Genomic DNA, 25396 nt, shown 5'->3' with positions numbered 1-25396 from the left:
TACCTTTTTAAAACAATAACAAATATAAAATGGACCTCCAGTAAGCTTAACCCCTAGCATGCAATGACATTTACATTCACTAATAACAGAAGCCACAAAAGCCACAACAAATCTGTAACTGATTCTGAGAAACTGAGAAAGTACTTTGCCGCTGGTGAAATCGCCCAAAACATAATTAAGATCTTATTTATTGAAAGGCTGATAGTGAAGCACATGGAGAAGCATGGCCTGTGGGATGTGCTACTCTGTGGTTTTGAAAGTGCTAAAAGGCTCACGTACATTGCTGCATTGCAGCACTCACACCGCACAACTGTATCGCCCACCCACCAAGTGACACATGCAGGTAGAAACTGGTTGCCCCTTTAGTTTACAAAAAATGTGTATATGAGCCTGTTTCCGGATTTTATAAAATACCAATATCTTTAACAGCTGTGCCTTCATCTTAAGTGTAAGTGGGAAAAAGGTGCATAACAATCTTTAATTGCACAATATGAACACAAGCTTGTTCTTTTTAACCATCTAAACCCTGCAATTCCTACACATTTCTGCTCCACACTACCTCTTTAAATCTGTACAGATACCCACTTTGAATATAGAAGTTGTTGTTACTGTACTCAACTTCCTACATATTTGTATTTTGCGTAAAATATTGCCTTCATTTAAATGTGTTACAATGGTCCTTAAAATAGTTTAAATAGTGGTAACGTTTTTAATCTTTGTATATTTGATCTTAAAAGAACGACGTCCTCTACTTTCTGTGTATTCGTATGTACCATCAACACTAAAGAAAAGTCCTCTTATGTGTAAACTTAAACACGATTCTGAATTTAACTCCATCGAACAAGGGCAACATTTAATTTAACATGGTCGCCATCTAGAGGTGTACAGCAACACTTTATATTCTGTATGAAAAAGGCACATATTTTATAATATTACTGAAACAAAGCCATAGATATTTTTTATTATTTCCTGTCAGTGTGCCTCCATTGACCCTGAAAGCCAGCAAGGGATTTTATTTTGAAATCCATCCAAGGTTATCACGGTTTCCTCCAGATAAGCCTTCATGTTTTTAATAATAGTGTTGGCTTCACCGATAGCACTCAATAATAAATATGTCAAATGCCACCCAGTGCTCGCCTCCAAAAAAAAGAGAAATGACTCATCCTTTCCTGGCATTGTGACGATTGTTGTCGACTTTCAAAACACTTTGGGCAAATGTCAATGATATCCTTGTTTCCTATCAGTGTGACCTCATAATCAGTGAAAGTCATTAAGGAACCAAAACAAGAAAATGCCAGTGCACCCAAGATAAGCTCACAGTTTCCTCCTGAAAAGCCTTTTTATCAATGATCTTTTTCACCTACATAAAGTCAAATCAAACATTATGAGACTGCTTAATACCAACACAGCACGGAATGAAAGACAAAAATAGCAATAAGAATAAAATGCCAGTATTAAATAAATAAATATGAACTATCTAAGGATATGCTTTTCTAAAGAACACTGAAACCAATTACACCCTGTTGACTTGAGGTTGAACTCAACAATGCGTTTCCTAAATGATTAATTCGGGTGTTGAACCAAGTTCTTCCATGACTCACAGCTGACAGATAAAACCTGAAATAAATGATGACAGAGTTGGCTGTGGATGCGTCTTCTATTGTGGAACGCTATTTTTGGTTATAACGCCCATAGTGTGTAAAATATCAGAAGTTCTAGGTATTAATTGTAACCTAACATGTTTTATTTTTTACTCAATACCTCCCAAAAACACCAAACAAAATATCAGTGAAACGGAAGCAGAAACGGTCTTGGGTTTTATTTCCGATCAACTTCTAACAGTTGAATTCTGTTAAAAAAAACCACATTAACACTAAAAACATGTTTCAAGAAAAATAAAACAGCAGGTAGACAATTTAGCTAAGGTTTGTTACTCTTTATATCCACATAAGTTACAGTAAAACCATCAATCAGTTTAATTGTTAATAGAAAATATATATTTTTTCCTGATAAACAAGATATAAATGACACTCTTCTATAAAGTTTCCTTGACTGGCCATGTAGGATTATATTCGTATTTCCCCCCAAACAATTCTAACACCGATGTTCCTTACATGGAAGCTCTGAACGTCATGAAATACTGTACAACAATACCACACACACACTCTCTCTCACAATAACACCCAAACACAACCTTTTTGAAAGTGTGAGGGCATGAGGTTACAGGTGAAATACACAGAACGCAGCAGCTATAAATAACACATCTTTTTCACTTTTTCCTTTCCAGTTTTCCAAAAAAAAATTCTCATTGGCAACCAGTAATACTTGGTTTTCTGGTGACCAAGCCCCCCCCCCCCCCCCCGTCGTGGCCATTTTGGTGGTCAACAACCAAACAGTGGTGAACAGAACAGTGTTTTAGACACTTTAAACAGACGGTATAAGAAAAATAAAGTAGAGTTTGAAAATGTAGTCTTGTAACATGTTCTAGGAGAGCCCGACACACAGACATACACTTGAATATTAGCTTTAAATGTCTCCTTTAAAAGCCCTTTGTTAGTTAAATGTAACTTATGAATTAAGATTTGAAACCATGTTTAAACGAAAATTGAAAAAGCTGGCAAAATATCGGATGTTTTTGCAAAGGATATTCTCTGATAAATATTTGTTTAAATAACTTTAATATATTAATATCCTTCCAACAAAGTCAAAAGCACTTTAAAAGAACTGAGCGACTTCTATTACAGCTAGATACAGTATATCCAAAATGTAAAAAATATACAACTTATCACAGAGCTCTACAGCTTAGAATTGACCTCCAACATTCAAACACACACTCACAACCCACCCGCCATGATGCCCTGACATACTGATGAAAATGATCAATCCCTATACTCGCAAGGATTTCATCAATTACTTGATGAAGTCAGGACTTGGCGGCTCAGGGAAGCAGAACCAGCGGTGATGGCTCGGCTCCATTCAGGCTCGGAGCTCCACTGGACCTTCATCACGGCAGGAGAGACGACCGCCTTCAAATCACTCTGCAGAGAAAGAAGAGACACAGTCAGCTGGTCGGCATTCTTCCTAATAAGTCGATCGATGTATAAAGAGAGCTGGATAATGCGTTGGAGGCGGGGGCCCCTTTAAGTCCTGTGAGAGTTGCTCAGTGGTGCATAAAGCCCAGGTGTCCCGACGAAAAACCCCCAGATTATCTTGGGATCTTCCAGCGTGATTTCCCGCCTCTAATCTGCTCCATGACGGCCGATCTTTGCTCAGTCAAATGAATGGAGAGGGAAAATAACACTGGATTTGTCTTTTATTTATCGCCTATTTCCCAATGTAGGCCAAATCAGGGGGTGCAGGCATGATGTTTTCGTAGGCTGACCTTGAAGTTAACATCGAAAATGCTCACTCTATGACTATGCAACAATGGGAAATCAAAATATGGGCACCCAGTGAAGAATGGGAGTTTCTCAAGGCAAAAATGTCATGGCATAAATCCCACGCTGGAATGCAAAAATAAATACAACAAGTGTAAACCCAGAGAACAACACCCGACCCAGAAAACAACACTGACTCACAACCAAAAAGACCACATTGAAACATTGCAGGAATTCTTCAGACATGATTAAGGGCTGGCAACGCCTCAACGTACATGTGGCAGCAATGTGAGATATTTAGCGGGACCCATTCGTGGCCTCAAAAAGCCAATTAGAGCAAGAGTGAAGTGTGTGACGGAAAACATGGGAAAGGGATCAGAAAAAGGGTAGTGTGAGCAGCAGGTGTACTTTCTTCAATTCCATCTTGTTCTGCTGCTCAGTTTTCTTGTTTTTTTCTCTAAGGAACAATCAGTGCTATCACTATGTTTGCCTTCATGGCTGGAAATGGTCACTCCTGTGTACTTCCTGTGGGGTTACAAATAAAAAAGGTGCCAGTGAAAACATTGCCTTTTCATGGAGATATTGCTTTTGGTTAACTCCCTGTCTAGCTGTGCAACCACCGTATCCTTAGGTCCAGGAAAACATGGAAACTCGGACACAAATAGACTTTTTCCTGGAAAAGCGGGCCCCGGCCTCACTTCCCAGCTGTGATTGAAAGCTGGATTACACCCACTGATTCAGAAGAAACCACAGAAAACTCTCTTGGAGTCTTTGTCAACATGGGACACAAAAGAGGGTTTCAAAAAGATAGAAAATGACAAAAAGCATATACTGTATCTAGTGGCATCCAAGCCGTGCAGACAGTTTCGCTTTTACAGTATTAACTCCTATGCTTAAAAGAGGACCTATTCTGCTCATTTTCAGGTTGGCAAAAAAGGAACTATCAGAGATGTTTATTTAAATGAGTGACGTGCAAAGCAAACTATGTGCATGAATAAATAAAATATTCTAAAATAATGGAGTTAGCTCCAAATAAGGACAGAGCCATCACAGCTTTCTTCCAGTAAACTACAGTCTGAATCCCATCACAATAAAAGTCTGTGCTCCTGACATGACAATTGGATGTGTGTGTGAGTGTGTGTGTGTGTGTGTCTACTGAGTGTTTTTTTTTCAACTGGGCAGGCTCCCAACTTTGGGCTCATGTCACTGCTTTCCCCTCCCAACGTCTTCTCCACAGTCTCAAGGAGAGAGAGTGTCTTTTATTCTACCACTTGTTATTCTGCTCAGGGCTGCACAGAGTTAAACACGAGGAAAGACTTTTAAGTGATGACTAAAAGAAACCGGAGCTCTTTATTCCCTCAGAAAATCTATTTCTGCAGCGGCCATCCTTTGCAAAATATCCCAGAGACACTTCTGGTGCAACACAGAACCATAAATCACAGGCAAAAACAATATTTAGGACAGATTAAAGACGTGAGAAGCACTCTTAAATCAACAGCATGATTCAGGCCTGTGTTGTGTGAGACCCATGTGGTCGGATGTTGGTTTTTGAGGCTTGGAACAATGGAGTTACTAATGTAGTAGGAATTAAAACCATTTGTCATCCGTCTTTGGGACATCGTTGTATTTTGTGCTTCTTTTCACCCTCCGTGTGAAACCAGAAACTAGCTGTTATTTTGGGTCAACTGCTTAGAGATGTCCCGCCTCTTAGCCCATCATGTGCAGTGTGTTGAAGCACTAGCTAATGTTACATAGTGATGTCACAGTGTTCAGGAGTCCAATGGAGGCGTTTTAGGCAGTGGGGGGGGGGGGGGGGGGGGGGGGGAGTGTGTGGGAGATCAATTTTAGCCTTTGCAGACCATTTACAAGCACACAAACCTATGTAAACACTACAGAAAAGGGTAAAGCACAAAAATGCATAATAGGGCCTTTTTAAATAAAGGCTCCGAGCACTTCTTCCACCTCTGCCTGAATTGTGCTTTGCCAAATCTGAGCGTATCCGTGGGACCGCCATGACCTCGACACATAGACGCCACCTTCTTTTGTTTTCCTTCCCTTACGACTTTTGCTTGGCCGGCGTCAACCAAAGAATCTGTCACTGCAGACATAACTTTTCGTTTCTCGGCATCTCCGCGGTGGGCACAGCACTTCTGATAAAAGGGGAAATGGGCAGCGGTCCACACGTACCACACTCACTGAGAGGATGTTGGCAAAGGTGTTAACAGGATTCAAAGGAAGTGCTGGCATACCAGCTCTATGTGGGAAGGCTCTGCGAGGTGACCTTTCCAGTCAGTTTTACAGAGGTTTTTCAAAGTGCTTTTGTTAACATCCAAATATTCAATTTTCAGAGTCTCTTTAAACTTATTAGTGTTTACTTCCCATGATAGAGGTCATGTATGAGAGAAAGTGCTTTTATTTTGAAGGACTCAGCCTGTTTATATAGTTTAACCTCGGCCTTCGGCTTCTCAAACTGCCCATTATTCACTTTCTTCCCCCACGTTCTCCTCAACTGCTGGAAAAACATTCACAAACCCTGGGATAAGGAGTTACAGCATTCTGATGCACCCACCCCTGCACTTCCCGGAACGTCTTTGGAAAGCAAAGGAAACTGATAAAACGCCTTTCTTTCTCAGTAAAAGTGCAGATACTCACCGTCATTGCACATGAAGCACTTGCAGACACACACACACAGACACAGGAGGAGCACCGCCGCCACGCCGCACATCGACAGCAGGATGATGTTGGCCGGAACCACTGCAGCAAACACACACTTACAGTGAAACACAGTTTAAGACGTCTGGATGAAACGTGAGGTGATGTGGTCCCTGAATAACAACTCTGGACTCCAAAGCAGCCATAATTACGCCTGACTAAAATATCTCAGAATGAGGAAAACAAAAGGCGTGTTTCTGCTTCCCCTCAGCACGCAGGAATGAGAAATATGACACACTTTGGCAACATTTTCAGACAAAATGCCTGGGATTTTCCACAGAATATCTTAACAAGGCCATATTCTGTTCATTTTCAGGCCGGTATTTGTATGTTGTGCCTCCACTGTTGACAGGTTTACATGCTTTAAATATTAGGGTCTCACCGTCTGTCTGCAGGGGCACTGTCAGAGGTTTCACCAGACCCGGGTGGTGCACCACGCAGGTGACGGACAGGTCCTTGATCGCTGATTGGATGAGCAGCGTGCTCGTCACCACCGTGGTGCCGTCGCCTTGCTCGTAGACGAAGGAAACGGGCGGTCCGAGTGTACGATTCTCCCCGGGGATGTCCCACGTGAGCTCTGCTACGGGACGGGCCCGGGCCGTGCAGTTGGCCTCAGTGACCCCCGAGGACGACGTCACATGACTCACCTCTGGATTGGGTAGAACTGAAAGACAGATCAGTGGCTGCTTATTATTCTTACACAAGATGGTCTGTCGCCTGTCAATCACTTTCCCCTCCACAATGACACCAGTTGTTGTCCCCCGACCGGCCGCCAGTGGGCAAAGCAGCTTTTTACTAACTGTACTGTACTGTTGTGTTTGTTGGAGACAGAGCCTGTTTAGTAGAGCGAGGAGACACTGAAGCCTTGTGTCTGGAAAACAGCGCGCCACTCATCCCCTCGGCTTTCTCCCAAATTAATTACATCTTTCCCCTCTGCCACACCACTCCCTCTGTCAACACCAAACAAACTCACACATTGGGGCTGATAAACAGCCACTCACTTTCCTGGAACGATTGCAAACCACTTCTTATTTTGCTTTTGACGTTGTGGTTCACACCTCTCTGGCACAGTAGCGGGAAAAAAGAGGCAAGATGCGAGCGCCGCCTCCAGAGCAGAAGTTTAATGACCTTTCACCTCGAGGTATGTTTATAAAAGGCGCTTCCTTACTTCCTTTTCCTGAGTCATGTGTTGGATGTATGTACGTACACACACACACACACACACACTCACACTCACACTCACACTCACACTCACACTCTCTCTCTCTCTCTCAGCTCAGTGTTTCCAGGACGATCTTAAGGTGTGCACTGTTTATGCAGCACTTTTGATACATGGAAGTATATTTTGATGCGAAAGTCAGTATATTTTTTTAATACGACACAGTACAAATACACACATGCACAGAACATAATAGAGCCTGTGTTTACATTTCCCTATTATTGGAACTTTAAAGGATCCTAAAGTAGGTCAAGATCCTTAACCTAGATTCTATAAAAAGGATTTCAATCCACTTACTCCGAATTTGTGGAATTCTGACTCGGTGTTATATACAATAACAACACACCTAGTACACACTCACCATAGACAGACAGGCAGGCGGAGCCACTCTTGGTGCCGTCTGGGAAGGTGTGGAACTCGCAGGAGTAGCAGGCCTCGTCCACCATCCTCACGTCCTGGATGGTGAGCTTGGTGTCGGCCAGCGTCCGGCTCAGTCTGAACCGACGGCTGTAACGCTCCTCGATGTTGTGGTTGCCTCGCTTGTTGTAGGAGGCCACGGTGGAGGTGTCTCCTTGCTCCGCCGTCTTCCTCCACAACACCTGCTGCACCTTCTCTGGGAGGCTGTACTCGCAGGAGAGGGTGACCGTTTTCCCGCTCTGCGCCGTCCTGTTCCCCTCTAGGCTCACTTTACCTGACAAAAGTCAATATGAAAGATAAATATATTGTTGTTGATTCTGTCCGTGCTGCTGCTTATTTGTCTGTTGATTTATTTCTGCTGTACGGTAAAAACTTTACAGCACTGTGGCTTTGAATAACGACAGGAGCCTGGCTGTAATTAAACTGTGTGCGCACATTTAATGGGAACAACAGGAAGTGCTACAGTATCTCGCTAGGTGGGCTTTCTTCTCTGCAGGTCTACAGGTTTAGACATTAGCCCTCCACTTCCTGTCTCATAGGAGATATAGTTAGAAAAACAGACTCCCTTTGTAACCCTAATTTGTCTCCGTGGAAAGAGCAACAAAGATGTGAGGTGTGCAGAATAATATTAGGGTGGAAGTAGGTGAGGTTTAATCAGGACTGACCGGTGACACTGACACACGTAGCCCCCTCCAGCGTTCCACTGGGATACACGTCGAAGATGCAGCTGTAGCAGCCCTCGTCCTTGGACCCCACCCTCTGGATGGTGATGTAGCTGCTGTTGCTGTGCGAGGCGTTGAGCTGCACGTTGGGCTCCTGAATGCTGATGCGCACCGGCTCACTTTGCTCGTACGCTAGGAGGACCTTCTTCTCCTTGTTGAGCCACCGTACCTGCCGCACAGTGGCGCCCGCTTCCTTGGTGATGTTGCAGCCGAGCAGCAGTGGGCGGCCTGCCTCTGCAGTCACACTGGTAGGAGCTACTACCTGACCTAAAATCAGAGAGACATTTTGTATTTTGGTGGCATTTTAAGGTCAATCACGGTGAGTGAGTGATATAGAAATGATGCTTCTGTGGGCATCATCAAGGCTCAAATGAATTCAAACAGAAGAGACTTTATTTAAGAGGAAGCAGAGTTGACTAAAGTTAGATTTTTCTCTCATAAATAGGAAAATAAAGGGATGATAAACATACCTTGCGTCCTGGAAACAGCCAGTCCTGAGATCCAGAGCAGCAGACACAGGAGGGCGGGTCCACACATCGCACACTGAGGCCGGGTTACCATCACACACACTGAGCCAGAATCACATCCAGGCTGCTGCTGTAAAACACAAACACTGTCAGAAAAAGTGTATAGAAGCTATGGCGATGAGGAGGCTGTGATGCAGACCTACCCCGGTTAGATGTGCCGTGTTGTTGAGCTGCTGTTGGTCAGTACAATGTCTGCATCTCACTCACCCCGCCTGCTGCAACAGAGGGATGACATTAGCCATGACATCATCATAACAGATTACACTATTTACTTAGCGCTGGAAAAAAACTATCCGGCAAAGCTATCAGACCAATCAGAGAAGACTGGGCTCTGGTTTCGGACAGAGGGCGAAAAGACACAATATGAGAAAAATAAAGACCTTTTTGAACATTAAAGCATGGAGTCATGTGACAGTAGAGGCACAAAATACAAATACGAACCTGGAAATGAGCATCATAGGGCCCCTTTAATCTGATTATTTCTTCTAACATTGATTTGTTGCCATGGTACTGCAATGTATAATCGTCAACAACAAACAGACGCTGAGTCAGGACACGTGCCCTAAGGTCTAATGCAGGTTTTACGTGATAATCTACGCGCAGTAAAGCCACGATCATCCTGCGTAAAAACAAGCCGACGCACTTTGATGTCTAGAATACCTGCAGATTTCAAAATCCACACACAGGAAATTACAGGGCGGTGATGCAAGGTGTAATGAGGAGTCACTACTGGATCACAACAGGAGTGTCTGTAAGGGTGTGTGGAGGGTAAATCCACACACCCTTACACTCTCTGGACAAAAAGCTGGAAACAGCAGGGATCAGACTCTAAAAACCACAACTGTGGGCTGTGTGTTCTTTTTTGTTTTTACAATGCCAAACATCTGGATTCTAACATGTAGCCTTCTGTTCAGCTCAGTTAAACCACTTTTCCACTACTGATGTCTCAAATCTGATCCCATTAATCAATTCTAAGGGCTTTTATTGTGAAAAACCAGCAGGTAGAGCTTAAACAAAGGTAATGAGTTTCAATACAAGGAGAGCTGACACCCACAAGAGAGGGACTGAAATCCTAAACTGCATCCAGATGTGCAGCTGCAATGATTAGAAGAAATAATCTGAAAATGCTGTTTCAGACTTCTTCCTATAAACACATTATAGTGAATACATTTGTGTTTTGTACATCACATTATATTTTAAAAAACTGGGAGGGAGCTTTTTCACTTTTTTTTCCAAATATTTGTTCACAAACAGAAGGCTGAAACTAATAATTGTAATCATGAATAATAATTTCAGCCACAGAAAAACAGTACAAATGGACTTATACGTGCAGAAACCCTGAGAAAACCCTGAGATGTTTATAAATAAGGGTGCAAGCAAGTCAATTGAGCTTACAGGTAATTAACTTTGCTGCGGATTTAAACTTATTTTGAAATGTAGGTCAATGACACGGTGTACGAGTAGATGTTCAGGGAAAACAACAACTCTAGAAGTTAAATGTTGTATTCACAGTTTTACTAGATTAATATCTTTATAGACACAGCCCAAACAGTTTCACAATTACACTAATGTAGGTGTCTTGACATTCCTGGATGAAGTAAACCAACTACAAACATTTTCAAGTTGGGTTCTGCAGCTAAAACGGGAAGAAGGCACCAAACTCACCCTCTGGCAGATGAAAGTCCAAAGAAACCCTGAGTGAGGTCCCGCTAGTGAGGTGCTGTCTGAGCTGCAGGTAGTGTGAGAGTGCAGCATGCTTCGGATTTAACTCAAGAGCAGTGCGCGGAGTTTCCGGTGGTGTGTTGTGGGTTGAAGGCTTTCCGTAGTTTGAAGCCGTGTTCGCGGGGACGCGCAAAGTTTACGTAATTTCAGTCGTTGAGCGTTTCATCTAGTTTTCTAAGCGGAAGAACGAAAGAAATGATTTACTTTCTCTATGTTGAATCAGACCCGTCATATTAAACAGCAAACCGCTGAATAACCTATGTGCATACATTTGAAAGGAGGCTCGTTTTAAGGAAACTTTACAAATCTGTAACAATCTTCGTATTGGAACAAAAAATAAAAGATATTGTTGTAATAACTTTACCAGAAACTTTGTCCAGGATAGTCATATTCTCACCAAAATCACACTGGTGTTTGCTGTTCCCCTCTAGTTCATGCACAAAAAAGCATTTCACTCTGGGCTCATCAGTTGAAAATCTAGAGAAGGTATTTATCCCCCCCCCCAAATCACACGGTCATTGCATGTACTAGAGAGGGAACAGCCAACGTCTGCTGCGTTTACTGCCTGATCTCTTATTAGCATCAGATCTGTGCAGGAAATGTGGAAAGCGCGACCTCCAGTGGCTGCGCTGTGCAACTGCAGCCCCCAAAAAATGCACCTTAACAAAATACAGTTTTTAGGAGATATTTTACTTATGTGGTGTATTAAATCTGTTCATATACAGTTAGTTACTCTCTGAGGTCATAGAGGGTGCAGAGAGTGATGTGGTACAACAGGAGGTTGTATATCTCCAGATTTAATACACCACACTTACTACTATGCCATGGTTTTCATTACTTCATATTCCACCACTGTGTTTTATAAACTAACAATACAATTACATTTTGTCTGGGGCTTTTAGCTTTTTTTTTATCTCAGAATACACCTACAAAAAAACTTCAGATATTTTACGACCTATTATTGGTAACATTATCCTATAATAAAGTAATGATTTATGACACAATCAACAGATATTTTGTTTTGAGATTTTTAAACCTTCATAATATATATAACCAGTCAATAAGTCAAACAATAATTTCAAAATGGTCATATTTGCACACTTTATAAAACATATATTGTTTTCTAGTAGTAGTAGTCGTAGTAGGTGAGTCTACTATAATGTTTTCTATTGCTGTGTATTTTAAATTGTGTACTCTATGTCAGTTCATGTGCAATGCAATTACATGCAAAAGAAATCCCAAATTGAGATCAATAAAGTATATCTAAGCACATCTAAAATGTAATCAATTCAGGTTTTACAAATGAATTGTGAAAATACAAAAGAAGACGTATAAAACAAAGACGTATAAAATAATAGTTCACAGCTTAAAAAAACATGAAATGACAGTGTACGTATTTTCCTCTGAACTGTTACAGACAAGTTCTGTGTTGTTGTAAAAAAAATCAAACAGGATTTCAGGACTATAAAACTGTTTTGGCACTACAGTCCTGAGAGATTTCGTTTGGGATCATTGAAAAAGACTTTTTTTAGCTTTAACATTCAGAGGTGTTTGAGATGTTCCTGATTCTTTGGGTTTTTTCACAGAAGAAGACATCCTTAGCCGTACCTCGTTCATTTTCGTTATTAACGGTGTTAGGACCCTTCAAATAAAAACAACAGGCAGTTTAAAATAAGTTATTGGGAAGGTGGAATCAAAATAAACATATATAATTAAGGGATAAACTGACTTACTCATGACAGTCTGTGGTTGTTTTCTGAGGTGTCTTGGTCATCTCAGAGTCCTTCTCTCGCACACTGGAGGATTTAAGAAAACAAGACATAGGCTTATGGACTTGAACAGCCGACCTGGCGATTTTGTTGATTATATTTTGCATTATTATTTTGAATATTGAGAGTATCTAAAGGTATGAAATAAAGGAAGTGTAAGTTTCAGTAGATGTACTTGGTTAAAGGTGTAAAAAAAATGTTGTCCAGTGGGAGAATTGCTAAAATAAGAGCAGAAAATTACCCTTTCAGATGTTTTCTTCTCCACAGGAAGGCAGCGATTGCAACAACACACACACAGGATAGTACCAAAGGCACAATGATCCAAACCAAAGCTGTGAGAGAAGACGAAAACACATGAATAAAGCAAAAAACAGATCAAATTGTAATACCTACTTGAGACCACCTACAGGAAGACTTACCAGAGTTATCAGACTCAGAGTCCTCTTCAGAACCTGGAAAATAACAATAGTGAGCCATAGAGATTTTGTCAATGTTCTTGGATTTTTTTTTGGGAAGTGTCTCTCACCTGTAATAGCCAACATTGTGACCTCTGGAATCGACCTGTTCGCCTTCTTCTGAGGAGCAGAGAGCACTCGTGCTGCACATACAACCTCTGCGCTGTTGTCGTGGAGACGGGCTGTCACGGTGACGGTTACTGTCCCGTTGCTATTGGCGACAGATGTAGAGTTGTAGTGGGGGACGTCTTCTAGGGTTACCGTCGGAGCAGGTCGACCGGTGGCCGAGCAGGAGACAACTGAGTCTACGACGTGCAGGAAGGGTCCGTGCAACTCTGCAAAGAGAAACATATTTGAATACAGAGAAGGCATATGAGGGAGTGGGAACCGCGGTGCATTGTGGCTCTTTTTGGAAGACCGGTCTTCTTAAGACATCCCCACTCCATAAAATAAATGTGTTTTTTATTAAGGGAGAAGAGTCTCTTACCATAGATCTGGAGGCAGGTCCTTCCAATGAAAGCACCTTCAGGGATGGTGTTAAACAGACAGCGATAGCATCCTTCATCTTGGTCTTTCACGTTCTTGATGACTATGGAGCAGTTCTGTAGTCCAGCATCTTTGAACTCCACTTTTCCTTTAAAACCAGGATTCACTGTCTGACCAAACTGTTTGGTGTAAGTAGCAATATTGTCCTCGCCCTCAGGGAGCATTTTCTGCCAGGTGACTTGCAGTACATTTTTGGATTGCATCAGCTGACACTGTAGGCATGATTCATCTCCCACTGCTGCCATCACAGTGTGCCGAGTCTCTACCTGAGCAGTAAGACCTGCACGAGAGGACAGTTTCAGTGAATACTTCAAATAGTCAAAAAAACAATGAGGATTTATTTTCAATGCCTGCAATTGCATTTTCTAGGGGACCAGGGGACAGTAACACACAACAACCAATAGAGGGAGTCAGAGTGGAATTATTATTTTGCTTATAGCAGAAAATAAATGAGTTGTGCTCCAAGATGTCTTTATGTACATAATCCTCATACACTTTCAAAATTTAAACTCAGTACATACAGTTCAAATAGTTAAAAACGAACTATAAATTCATTATTCTGAGTTTATTACAACGTTAAATTCAGTGTTATTTTATTTTGAAAATCGAACTAATATCTTACACTGCAACGTAACTTTTATTCATGCATTTTACACCTGTTATTCTTTAATAGCCTGTTTCATGTTTATTTTTATTCTCTTTGCTTTTTAATAACATTTTAGAAGTGAGTTAATGTGTTTCCAGTGCACTACTCCTCAATGCTCTTATGTCTTTCGTTTTTGTAAAGCACTTTGAAAGATGCAATATAAATAAACATGCCTTACCTGTGTCGACGTTTCATTCGAAAAGTTATTTGTATCTTTTTTAAATACGATATCAAATGTACATTTTATGACATTAAACAATGTCTTTTTTAAATGTGACCGCCAAAAACCTAATTACCCTACTAACGAAAGAACAACGACGCTACAAGGCTCACGCGCAGCGGAGTGTTTAAGAATAATAGATACAAAAAAACAAGGTTATATTACATTATTGTGCATCCAATTTCTTACCTTTCTGGAATAGTCCAAATGCACAGAGAAATATAACCGTATGTTGAGCCATCTTAACCTCGTTTAACCGCCTAACGTTCAAATAGAAAGTTATGAACGACAGCTTCCGGCCAAATCGAAAGTAACTCATTAACGACGGAGGTGGGAAGAGTAGTCTGATATTTAACAGAAATAAAAGTGGAGATGGATAGATTACACGGACCTTTATCAATCCCCCGAAAAGGAAATTCAGTCTCCACTTTGTTTTTTTACAGTAAAAGTGCGTTCAAAATGTCACTCAAGTGAAAGCACAAAAGTATTCGCATCAAAATTTACTTAGACTACCAAAAGTACTCAATATGCTACTTGAGTAAATGTACTTTACATCTCTGGTTTTATTATGCAAACATCTTATAATATATTACAAGAGTTGGAAAAGGAATTATTCATAACATATCAACAGAAGCTCATTGAACGTATTGCAGATAAGAGTTTAACAATCCACTGGGAGACATTAATATTAGCACATATGAATACACACAATGAGTACTTAAACAAATACAAAGCCTTACTCTTTAAACTGTATGATAAAAGTGGTCTATAGCAAAATAAATAACATTAGGACTCAAAATTAAAGTGCAAAACTCCAAGAACATTGAAACTGTAAAAGTATGTGTTTTTTTCCCTTGGAAGCCACAGCTGACTGTAGATGTGCGCGAGACACGATGGACAACACACGAGGAGTGAGGCCGCAGAAAGGGACATAACAGTGGCGCGAAAAAATAAAATAAAAGAGGAGGAGGAGGATCGTTTTAAGGAAACTTTACAAATCTGGAACAATCTTCGTATTGGAACAAAAAATAAAAGATATTGTTGTAATAACTTTACCAGAAACTTTGTCCAGGATAGTCATATTCTCACCAAAATCACACTGGTGTTTGCTGTTCCCCTCTAGTTCATGCACAAAAAAGCATTTCACTCTGGGCTCATCAGTTGAAAATCTAGAGAAGGTATTTATCCCCCCCCCCCCCAATCACACGGTCATTGCATGTACTAGAGAGGGAACAGCCAACGTCTGCTGCGTTTACTGCCTGATCTCTTATTAGCATCAGATCTGTGCAGGAAATGTGGAAAGCGCGACCTCCAGTGGCTGCGCTGTGCAACCGCAGCCCCCAAAAAATGCACCTTAACAAAATACAGTTTTTAGAAGGAGATATTTTACTTATGTGGTGTATTAAATCTGTTCATATACAGTTAGTTACTCTCTGAGGTCATAGAGAGTGCAGAGAGTGATGTGGTACAACAGGAGGTTGTATATCTCCAGATTTAATACACCACACTTACTACTATGCCATGGTTTTCATTACTTCATATTCCACCACTGTGTTTTATAAACTAACAATACAATTACATTTTGTCTGGGGCTTTTTACTTTTTTTTTAATCTCAGAATACACCGACAAAAAAACTTCAGATATTTTACGACCTATTATTGGTAACATTATCCTATAATAAAGTAATGATTTATGACACAATCAACAGATATTTTGTTTTGAGATTTTTAAACCTTCATAATATATATAACCAGTCAATAAGTCAAACAATAATTTCAAAATGGTCATATTTGCACACAAACATATATTGTTTTCTAGTAGTAGTAGTCGTAGTAGGTGAGTCTACTATAATGTTTTCTATTGCTGTGTATTTTAAATTGTGTACTCTATGTCAGTTCATGTGCAATGCAATTACATGCAAAAGAAATCCCAAATTGAGATCAATAAAGTATATCTAAGCACATCTAAAATGTAATCTATTCAGGTTTTACAAATGAATTGTGAAAATACAAAAGAAGACGTAGAAAACAAAGATGTATAAAATAATAGTTCACAGCTTAAAAAAACCATTAAATGACAGTGTACGTATTTTCCTCTGAACTGTTACAGACAAGTTCTGTGTTGTTGTAAAAAAAATCAAACAGGATTTCAGGACTATAAAACTGTTTTGGCACTACAGTCCTGAGAGATTTAGTTTGGGATCATTGAAAAAGACCTTTTTTTAGCTTTAACTTTCAGAGATGTTTGAGATGTTCCTGATTCTTTGGGTTTTTTCACAGAAGAAGACATCCTTAGCCGTACCTCGTTCGTTTTCGTTATTAACGGTGTTAGGACCCTTCAAATAAAAACAACAGGCAGTTTAAAATAAGTTATTGGGAAGGTGGAATCAAAATAAACATTTATAATTAAGGGATAAACTGACTTACTCATGACGGTCTGTGGTTGTTTTCTGAGGTGTCTTGGTCATCTCAGAGTCCTTCTCTCGCACACTGGAGGATTTAAGAAAACAAGACATAGGCTTATGGACTTGAACAGCCGACCCTGGCGATTTTGTTGATTATATTTTGCATTATTATTCTGAATATTGAGAGTATCTAAAGGTATGAAATAAAGGAAGTGTAAGTTTCAGTAGATGTACTTGGTTAAAGGTGTAAAAAAAAATGTTGTGCAGTGGGAAAATTGCTAAAATAAGAGCAGAAAATTACCCTTTCAGATGTTTTCTTCTCCACAGGAAGACAGCGATTGCAACAACACACACACAGGATAGTACCAAAGGCACAATGATCCAAACCAAAGCTGTGAGAGAAGACGAAAACACATGAATAAAGCAAAAAACAGATCAAATTGTAATACCTACTTGAGAGCACCTACAGGAAGACTTACCAGAACCAGAGTTATCAGACTCCGAGTCCTCTTCAGAACCTGGAAAATAACAACAGTGAGCCATAGAGATTTTGTCAATGTTCTTGGATTTTTTTTTGGGAAGTGTCTCTCACCTGTAATAGCCAACATTGTGACCTCTGGAATCGACATGTTCGCCTTCTTCTGAGGAGCAGAGAGCACTAGTGCTGCACATACAACCTCTGCGCTGTTGTCGTGGAGACGGGCTGTCACGGTGACGGTTACTGTCCCGTTGCTATTGGCGACAGATGTAGAGTTGTAGTGGGGGACGTCTTCTAGGGTTACCGTGGGAGCAGGTCGACCGGTGGCCGAGCAGGAGACAACTGAGTCTACGACGTGCAGGAAGGGTCCGTGCAACTCTGCAAAGAGAAACATATTTGAATACAGAGAAGGCATATGAGGGAGTGGGAACCGCGGTGCATTGTGGCTCTTTTTGGAAGACCGGTCTTCTTAAGACATCCCCACTCCATAAAATAAATGTGTTTTTTAATAAGGGAGAAGAGTCTCTTACCATAGATCTGGAGGCAGGTCCTTCCAATGAAAGCACCTTCAGGGATGGTGTTAAACAGACAGCGATAGCATCCTTCATCTTGGTCTTTCACGTTCTTGATGACTATGGAGCAGTTCTGAAGTCCAGCATCTTTGAACTCCACTTTTCCTTTAAAACCAGGATTCACTGTCTGACCAAACTGTTTGGTGTAAGTAGCAATATTGTCCTCGCCCTCAGGGAGCATTTTCTGCCAGGTGACTTGCAGTACATTTTTGGATTGCATCAGCTGACACTGTAGGCATGATTCATCTCCTACTGCTGCCATCACAGTGTGCCGAGTCTCTACCTGAGCAGTAAGACCTGCACGAGAGGACAGTTTCAGTGAATACTTCAAATAGTCAAAAAAACAATGAGGATTTATTTTCAATGCCTGCAATTGCATTTTCTAGGGGACCAGGGGACAGTAACACACAACAACCAATAGAGGGAGTCAGAGTGGAATTATTATTTTGCTTATAGCAGAAAATAAATGAGTTGTGCTCCAAGATGTCTTTATGTACATAATCCTCATACACTTTCAAAATTTAAACTCAGTACATACAGTTCAAATAGTTAAAAACGAACTATAAATTCATTATTCTGAGTTTATTATAACGTTAAATTCAGTGTTATTTTATTTTGAAAATCGAACTAATATCTTACACTGCAACGTAACTTTTATTCATGCATTTTACACCTGTTATTCTTTAATAGCCTGTTTCATGTTTATTTTTATTCTCTTTGCTTTTTATTAACATTTTAGAAGTGAGTTAATGTGTTTCCAGTGCACTACTCCTCAATGCTCTTATGTCTTTCGTTTTTGTAAAGCACTTTGAAAGATGCAATATAAATAAACATGCCTTACCTGTGTCGACGTTTCATTCGAAAAGTTATTTGTATCTTTTTTAAATACGATATCAAATGTACATTTTATGACATTAAACAATGTCTTTTTTAAATGTGACCGCCAAAAACCTAATTACCCTACTAACGAAAGAACAACGACGCTACAAGGCTCACGCGCAGCGGAGTGTTTAAGAATAATAGATACAAAAAAATAAGGTTATATTACATTATTGTGCATCCAATTTCTTACCTTTCTGGAATAGTCCAAATGCACAGAGAAATATAACCGTATGTTGAGCCATCTTAACCTCGTTTAACCGCCTAACGCTCAAATAGAAAGTTATGAACGACAGCTTCCGGCCAAATCGAAAGTAACTCATTAACGACGGAGGTGGGAAGAGTAGTCTGATATTTAACAGAAATAAAAGTGGAGATGGATAGATTACACGGACCTTTATCAATCCCCCGAAAAGGAAATTCAGTCTCCACTTTGTTTTTTACAGTAAAAATGCGTTCAAAATGTCACTCAAGTGAAAGTACAAAAGTATTCGCATAAAAATATACTTCGACTACCAAAAGTACTCAATATGCTACTTGAGTAAATGTACTTTACACCTCTGGTTTTATTATGCAAACATCTTATAATATATTACAAGAGTTGGAGAATGAATTATTCATAACATATCAACAGAAGCTCATTGAACGTATTGCAGATAAGAGTTTAACAATCCACTGGGAGACATTAATATTAGCACATATGAATACACACAATGAGTACTTAAACAAATACAAAGCCTTACTCTTTAAACTGTATGATAAAAGCGGTCTATAGCCAAATAAATAACATTAGGACTCAAAATTAAAGTGCAAAACTCCAAGAACAGTGCAGAAATAGTGACATACATTAAATTCAACGTATCATTTAGACTTAATAAATCAGTATATATGCTTATTGTTGGCTAGAACAAACACCTGGTCGCTAAATATATAAACCTTATCATTTAATAGAGTTCAAATTTGCTGCAAAATGAGCTCAACAATATATGTTTTTATTTTCCAGTTATGTACCTTCTTTCACTTTCTTCCCCACACAGCACACCTTGCCCCAAAACAGATTTTCACATCTTCACGTTAAAGAAAACTTTAAATATTGCACTCTGCCGCAGTCACTCTCACCCTGAATAATATCAAGCGCTTTCTACATGTGATGGATTCCACTCGAAAGTAGACAGTTCTTTTTGTAAACATTGGACCACTCCTGAACATGCTCTGCAAAGGATATTTTTAAAAACTATGTATGGAACTTTGTTTGTAGCTTGTATATTAAACTCTATTAAAGGTTTGAACAGGCATTTCATCATTTCTCCTCTTTTTCCTTTCTTTTGTTGTTTTTGACCTGCCAAGAAGAAAGAACACTTGTTAAACATTGTTGGAATACCTCCCTATAAGGAGACTAATGTACAAATGTTAAATATCTCACCTTGTTAGCTTTATAGCAACAGCAATGATTACTAAAGAGACTGAAAGTACAGCAGTGATCACAAATGCAATCCCAGAGGTGGTACGCGTTTTCCCTGCAGACAAAGAACACACAGAGCAGGATTCAGTTTTGGCTACGGCCCTCCCCCAGAGATGATAAGGTCAAATACTTGTATTCATAATGAAAGCTAAGAAGAAGTGAAACTGAAACAATTTGTCCCATGGCTTGCCGTGCCTGGTCGCACAGGGGGAATTTTGCACTTCTTGTAACATGCGACAGACTAAAGGATCACAAGTTCCAGCATAGGAGTTTACCGTAGAACACTGTGGCTGTGGTGGCTGTAAACAAGCTTCCAGTCAGTCAGCATAATAATTACGCAACTTGCTGGAACTTTCCCAGGACACTGATCTTCCAGAGTATCCTCCTAGCTATCTAAAGAGCATGTTTTATAAAAGGATGTCATGCATACCATCCTCTTCCAACGTCTTCTTGGCAGGTAAAGAGAAAGGAATCGTCTCCCTCCTCTGTCCCATCGTTCCGCTGTTCAGCAGACAGTCAACATGTCCTTTCCACCCTGCAGGGAGTTGCAGAGTGATGTTGCTGCTGCTGGTAAACGTGTTGTCTCCATTTGTTACTGTAGTAGTCGGCTGCCGGTGTGTGTGGACGTCTTCAGGTAGATTTTCCCACTGTATGGTTGGTGCTGGTTTTCCTGTAGCAGAGCAGCTGAACACAACCTCCTCCTCATCCATCTTTGCCTCAGGGTCACTGCTGGGAGCATGCACTTCTGTTTTAAAACTGGATATTCCTTCATAGAGAATAAGAAAAACACTGACCTAAATGCTTTGCAGGCTCCAATAGTAACTGATTACAGTTACATAAAAAGAGACAATCACATATTGTTGCATTACTAAAAATGTGGGATTACTAGCAGTGTTACAATGTTCATTAACAACTCAAAAGAGTAGTAGAGCATTTATATTGAGGGAATCCCAGAGCAATTCAGTTTTTTGGACTGTCTCCCTTCAATTGGTTGCATTTACCTCGCACCGTCAGGCACATCTGCCTTGTCGTTGACCCCTCAGGAAACACGTTGAAGGAGCAGATATAACAGCTTTCATCCGCCCAGGTGACGTTAGCCAGAATGATGGATGATGAGCTGAGCGTCGCTTCTGTGAAGATCAACTTCCCTCTGTAGGGATCATTTACCTGCTCCCCAAACCGCTTATTGTACGTTGCTAAATTCGCTCTGGACTTGTCTGGGAAAAGTCGTTGCCATGTCACCTGCTGCACACCTGTTGGGAAATGGAAAACCTCCAGTTAACAAATTTTTTCCAAGTCCTATTTGGACTTTACTTGAGGGAAATATTGCAATTTGAACAAACAACCAACCAGCCAGTCAGTCAACCAATCAAAACATTGAACACAGTATTCCGCACCTTTGGGGTTGGCTACAGCACATCCATATTTTGCATCCTGTCCATAGGCCACTGTCGTATTTTCATAGCCATTAAACAGTGACATGGTGGCTGATAAAAAACAAAACAGCTGTGTCAGTACATGAGAGTGAAAGTCAAACATAAATATGTAAAATGTCAAAGTGTTTCACAGTCAGACACTTTGACTGTGAATAAAATACAAAGCTTATTTTAGATTGTCTAAAGAAAAGTAGTGCTTCCTAGCCTTTAACATATTTATCAGATCACAAAATCATGCTAACAGTGCTACAAATCAAACATAGACAACATGATATTATATATTTGACACCAAAAGGGCTGGATATATATTCTCTAATATATAAAAAATAACTGTTTTCAGTGAAATAAATTCTCCATTTACCTGTAAACAGCAAAGCAGTCAGGCTGAGAATCAAAAGCATCTTGCTGAGCTGCTGGACAGAGTAATTCAACCCTTCCTTCAGAGCCTGTTTTTATATAGCAGAAATGAAACTAAAAGTCCAGAGTTATGACACCAGCAAGTCACATCAGGGAAAAAACATTACAAGTACATTAACTCATACATTACAAATGTATATTATTTATACATCATGTAAATCTAAATCCACTGGATGATGAAGTACTTTTATAAGATGCCCAACAGTAAAAACAAAAGCACATTAAAGACAGCTCCACCAAATACCAGATGTAAACAATTACATTTTCAATTATCACTGATTTGTAGAAATAAATGTATTATTTAAAAACTGACCTCACTGCATTATGATTAGCTTTAGTGTTTTAAGCATAATTTGATAATATATTAACTTAATTATAATACATTGATTAAAAAGCACTTTTACAGGTGATCAAAAGATGCTTTGCAACATGTTTTCAATACATTCTAATTTCAAAGTTAATATCCGACTTAAAAATCACATTATTATTATTATTGTAAATGCTGTGAATTCCAGTCAATGTTATACTTACTGTATGTCTGCAGTTATTTGTCACATAAAAATCCCAGAGCAGAAGTATAAGTTCCCATAGATATACAGTAAGTGTATTTCCCCTGAGAGTGAACTTTCAAATCCTTTTGGTTGTATTATGTACGCACGTTTAGAAGTCCAGGAGTGGACTACAGCGGGGCTAAACCCTTGACGTTATGGTACACTCAATTTCCCAGCATACTGTGTGGTTTATTTGGCATCAAACACTGATATCAGTTTTTACTTGTTTACACATTGAAGGGGAAGTCTCCATCTAATTCCTCTTAACTTAATTGTTTACCATGGAAAGAACCTAGCTCTAATTCTGTTGAAGTGCCTAACCCTATGTTATTCATTTTCAATATCACATTTAGCCATGCTGTAAAACCTGTTAAGTTATTAAGATAACACTCTTCGTGGGACAGTGCCAGGTTTAAATGTCAAGTAAGGTGTATTACAGAAACACTATATTATATCTTTCTTGTAATTTAAAAGCCACATGTAAAGTGTAAATGTAAAGTATCAGTTCAGCCTGTGCTACCTGGCAGGTGCTGACACTTGTTTCAGTCATGAGTTACACTTCTACTATTTAAGGTTATCTGTGCGTCATGTGAACGTTTTGTTCACCCCAAAAATCACTAAAGTTGCTGAAGGCTTAGACTGAAAACCATCCTAAAGTGATTCATCCGTTTGGTATGAGAACACTTCATGGGTCACATTTGTAAATAATCAAATAACTAGATTTCCTGATGAACATTTGCGTCACACATCTACAATGGTCGATAGTCCTGATAACACACCCTTATATAGAAATTCCTGTCTATAACTTAGAATGTTATCAGCAGTGAGTCACTTTATTCAGGTTACTCCGAACAAATCCATCAGTGTTTTGCCATCAAGTTCCTGCTCTCCCGTGTCTCTCTGGGTTCCGTCTCCATTGCCTCAGAATTTTCCATCACAACTATGGAGTAACATCCCAAAATGCAACAATTGCCACAATAGAATTTCATACGGTCATTTAAATATATCCTTTCTGAACCACACTTTGGGAATCCCTGGCTAGGGGACCAGGGGACAGTAACACACAACAACCAATAGAGAGAGTCAGAGTGGAAGTTAACAAAAAGGTTTATTCCTTTCAACACAGTATATTGCCAACAAACGTTCTTTAAGTGAGGAGGAGGAGGAGGAGGAGAAGGAGGCAAGGGAGATTGTGCCAAACAAAAGAAATAAGTATACAAAACAAGGCCTCTCTCTAAGCCTAACCTTAGAAACCAAAACCAAAACAAAAACCCTCACTCTCTGCACTACTAAGACTGGGAACAAAGCAAAACACAGGGGTGGCAACAATCCACTAACCTAGCGTGTCTAACAGGTTTTAACTACATGATGAAATGTAGAGGGTACCCCAAACTTACCTAACGCCTCCATCTCCCACCACACACACACATCCACAGTAAACAAAGATACTCTCTAGAATCAGACACTAACAAAAGGATCATGCAGGCTATGGTGTCAGCAGCAGATCCAAGTCTGAGAGACAGAAAGCTTCCTGGGTGCTTCCTTCATGACCCTGCCTGCTGATAGGCCAGCTGAGGGTGAGGGGATCCAATCAGCCACCAGTCTCAGGTGCACCAGCAAGTACTGATCAGCTGCAGTGAAGAGAGTGGGAGAAGAGAAAAGAGCAGGAGGGAGAACAGCAACACAAGCACAGCATGCCTGGCTACGAAGACTGTATATATCCAGGATCTGAATTATTAAAACAGTGTCCTCTTGTGGACAACAGCTTTTTCACACGCTTCCAGAAAGTGTTTGCTGTGTGGCAGGGACATCTGAATTATTGGTAGTAATCATATTTATCCTGGCAGTTGAATAAAGCCCGCTCTCCTTCCGCATGAAGGTGCTGTACGGCTCTATGTCCTCTGGCTCCTGCAGAAACACACGTGTATAAATATATTTAAAAACAGATTCAATTGAAATAAAAAAAACCATAACTGAAGATGTTAAATGTATAGGTACGTTACCGTGTGTTTGGGGCGTCTTCTGTCGGGTCAAAAAACAATATATTAGTAATGATGCTGTTTCGCACTTTTTTCATATAAATAAAAATAAAAGTTATGAATATTTACCTCTGCAGTGCTGCTCTGTAGATAAACCCGGCGATAACCACAGAAATAATGAGGAATACAGCTGCACCGATCAAAATCACTGGGAGCTGCAATTGTGGTGGACTGTTTTTATCTTTATGTATTAAAATATAATAAGGAAAAACATATTTGTTAGAAATGTGACACTGGTATGTGCTCTATTTGTAAGAATCTACTTAGTTTGATGTGATATTGCATTTACCTTCCACAGTGATGTTCAGATTGACAGTGATGTTCAGATCGACAGTGATGTGTAGATGCAGGATCTCTGTTCCTGCAGTGTGTGAACATTCACAGCTATAGTTCCCACTATCCACTGCTGTTAAATTGATCAGGTGGAGAGAAACGGTCTGATTCTCCATCTTTAGAGAGAACCTGGAGTAATTTTGTTGCACAAAGTCCTTTGACGGTTCATAGAACAGATTACACTCTTCTCCGCTCATTTCTGTTCTGATCTTACACACTATGAGTATGATGGGACTCTGTGTAGTATTAACACATATTTCAGTGACATCTGGTCCTCTCCCGATAGTTTTCACTATGGTCACTGCAAGAAAAGTTGAGTTAAGAAGCTTATTATGACAATATTTGTTAATCTATCAAATTACAGAACTGGCAAAATTAGCACACACTCCGCCCCTGCCTGAAATACTTCCATTGGACTCCTTTGTTTACTTGCGGAACATAGTGACATCACTATGGAGCACTTGATCAACACATTTAACGTGATAGGCTAAA

The 25396-nt window shown here is 40.0% G+C and overlaps 4 protein-coding genes across 16 annotated transcripts; all 4 read right to left on the bottom strand.

Moving 5' to 3' along the window:
- Positions 1–1804: 1804 nt before the first annotated feature.
- On the bottom strand, positions 1805–11396 carry LOC134860693 (OX-2 membrane glycoprotein-like). 7 transcript variants are annotated; one of them, XM_063877465.1, is made up of 8 exons: positions 11061–11396; positions 9118–9186; positions 8918–9044; positions 8391–8714; positions 7670–7999; positions 6472–6753; positions 6030–6131; positions 1805–3038 (listed from the first exon to the last, which is right to left on the bottom strand). In XM_063877465.1, exons 3-8 carry the CDS (start codon positions 9006–9008, stop codon positions 3034–3036), a joined length of 1134 nt encoding a protein of 377 aa, XP_063733535.1. In that variant the 5' UTR covers positions 9009–9044; positions 9118–9186; positions 11061–11396; the 3' UTR covers positions 1805–3033. The 7 variants fall into 7 exon arrangements, with proteins under 7 accessions (XP_063733535.1, XP_063733538.1, XP_063733536.1 ...); XM_063877468.1 differs by having other exon boundaries at positions 8918–9041; XM_063877466.1 differs by having other exon boundaries at positions 9118–9189; positions 11061–11076.
- A 314-nt stretch (positions 11397–11710) lies between these two features.
- LOC134860696 (OX-2 membrane glycoprotein-like) lies at positions 11711–14753 on the bottom strand. 2 transcript variants are annotated; one of them, XM_063877472.1, is made up of 7 exons: positions 14522–14753; positions 13408–13746; positions 12992–13255; positions 12885–12917; positions 12707–12797; positions 12430–12492; positions 11711–12338 (listed from the first exon to the last, which is right to left on the bottom strand). In XM_063877472.1, the coding sequence occupies exons 1-7, from the start codon at positions 14649–14651 to the stop codon at positions 12206–12208; spliced, it is 1053 nt and encodes a 350-aa protein (XP_063733542.1). In that variant the 5' UTR covers positions 14652–14753; the 3' UTR covers positions 11711–12205. The 2 variants fall into 2 exon arrangements, with proteins under 2 accessions (XP_063733542.1, XP_063733543.1); XM_063877473.1 differs by lacking the exon at positions 12885–12917.
- Positions 14754–15697: 944 nt separating this feature from the next.
- Positions 15698–18987, bottom strand: LOC134860694 (OX-2 membrane glycoprotein-like). Of its 3 annotated transcripts, none has more exons than XM_063877469.1 (7): positions 18860–18987; positions 17746–18084; positions 17330–17593; positions 17205–17255; positions 17039–17129; positions 16760–16822; positions 15698–16668 (listed from the first exon to the last, which is right to left on the bottom strand). In XM_063877469.1, exons 1-7 carry the CDS (start codon positions 18909–18911, stop codon positions 16524–16526), a joined length of 1005 nt encoding a protein of 334 aa, XP_063733539.1. In that variant the 5' UTR covers positions 18912–18987; the 3' UTR covers positions 15698–16523. The 3 variants fall into 3 exon arrangements, with proteins under 3 accessions (XP_063733539.1, XP_063733540.1, XP_063733541.1); XM_063877470.1 differs by having other exon boundaries at positions 17217–17255; XM_063877471.1 differs by having other exon boundaries at positions 17223–17255.
- A 225-nt stretch (positions 18988–19212) lies between these two features.
- Positions 19213–24752, bottom strand: LOC134860697 (OX-2 membrane glycoprotein-like). 4 transcript variants are annotated; one of them, XM_063877477.1, is made up of 9 exons: positions 24641–24752; positions 24536–24554; positions 22513–24440; positions 21926–22035; positions 21526–21615; positions 21130–21381; positions 20559–20894; positions 20090–20183; positions 19213–20005 (listed from the first exon to the last, which is right to left on the bottom strand). In XM_063877477.1, the coding sequence occupies exons 4-9, from the start codon at positions 21963–21965 to the stop codon at positions 19933–19935; spliced, it is 885 nt and encodes a 294-aa protein (XP_063733547.1). In that variant the 5' UTR covers positions 21966–22035; positions 22513–24440; positions 24536–24554; positions 24641–24752; the 3' UTR covers positions 19213–19932. The 4 variants fall into 4 exon arrangements, with proteins under 4 accessions (XP_063733547.1, XP_063733546.1, XP_063733548.1 ...); XM_063877476.1 differs by having other exon boundaries at positions 21926–22010; XM_063877478.1 differs by having other exon boundaries at positions 21926–22010; positions 23930–24440.
- Between the last annotated feature and the right edge of the window lie 644 nt (positions 24753–25396).

Source organism: Eleginops maclovinus, chromosome 24 (genome assembly GCF_036324505.1).
Source record: "Eleginops maclovinus isolate JMC-PN-2008 ecotype Puerto Natales chromosome 24, JC_Emac_rtc_rv5, whole genome shotgun sequence".
Lineage (NCBI taxonomy): Eukaryota > Metazoa > Chordata > Actinopteri > Perciformes > Eleginopidae > Eleginops > Eleginops maclovinus.
Note: the sequence above shows the minus strand (reverse complement) of the source record. Positions and strands in the feature narration are given on the sequence as shown.

What these genes read in the sequence shown, in the direction of transcription:
- LOC134860693 (XM_063877465.1), bottom strand. Translation starts at nt 9,008, where the DNA reads ATGGTAACCCGGCCTCAGTGTGCGATGTGTGGACCCGCCCTCCTGTGT. An exon ending in GGCTGTTTCCAGGACGCAAG is followed by an intron (nt 8,715 to 8,917) that starts GTATGTTTATCA and finishes CTCTGATTTTAG; the next exon opens with GTCAGGTAGTAGCTCCTACC. An exon ending in CGCCTGCCTGTCTGTCTATG is followed by an intron (nt 6,754 to 7,669) that starts GTGAGTGTGTAC and finishes TCTGTCTTTCAG; the next exon opens with TTCTACCCAATCCAGAGGTG.
- LOC134860696 (XM_063877472.1), bottom strand. Translation starts at nt 14,651, where the DNA reads ATGAGTTACTTTCGATTTGGCCGGAAGCTGTCGTTCATAACTTTCTAT. An exon ending in ATTTGGACTATTCCAGAAAG is followed by an intron (nt 13,747 to 14,521) that starts GTAAGAAATTGG and finishes CCTCTCGTGCAG; the next exon opens with GTCTTACTGCTCAGGTAGAG. An exon ending in GACCTGCCTCCAGATCTATG is followed by an intron (nt 13,256 to 13,407) that starts GTAAGAGACTCT and finishes TTCTCTTTGCAG; the next exon opens with AGTTGCACGGACCCTTCCTG.
- LOC134860694 (XM_063877469.1), bottom strand. Translation starts at nt 18,911, where the DNA reads ATGGCTCAACATACGGTTATATTTCTCTGTGCATTTGGACTATTCCAG. An exon ending in GACCTGCCTCCAGATCTATG is followed by an intron (nt 17,594 to 17,745) that starts GTAAGAGACTCT and finishes TTCTCTTTGCAG; the next exon opens with AGTTGCACGGACCCTTCCTG. An exon ending in AGAAGAAAACATCTGAAAGG is followed by an intron (nt 16,823 to 17,038) that starts GTAATTTTCTGC and finishes TAAATCCTCCAG; the next exon opens with TGTGCGAGAGAAGGACTCTG.
- LOC134860697 (XM_063877475.1), bottom strand. Translation starts at nt 21,965, where the DNA reads ATGCTTTTGATTCTCAGCCTGACTGCTTTGCTGTTTACAG. An exon ending in TGCTGTAGCCAACCCCAAAG is followed by an intron (nt 21,382 to 21,525) that starts GTGCGGAATACT and finishes ATTTCCCAACAG; the next exon opens with GTGTGCAGCAGGTGACATGG. An exon ending in GATGTGCCTGACGGTGCGAG is followed by an intron (nt 20,895 to 21,129) that starts GTAAATGCAACC and finishes TTCTCTATGAAG; the next exon opens with GAATATCCAGTTTTAAAACA.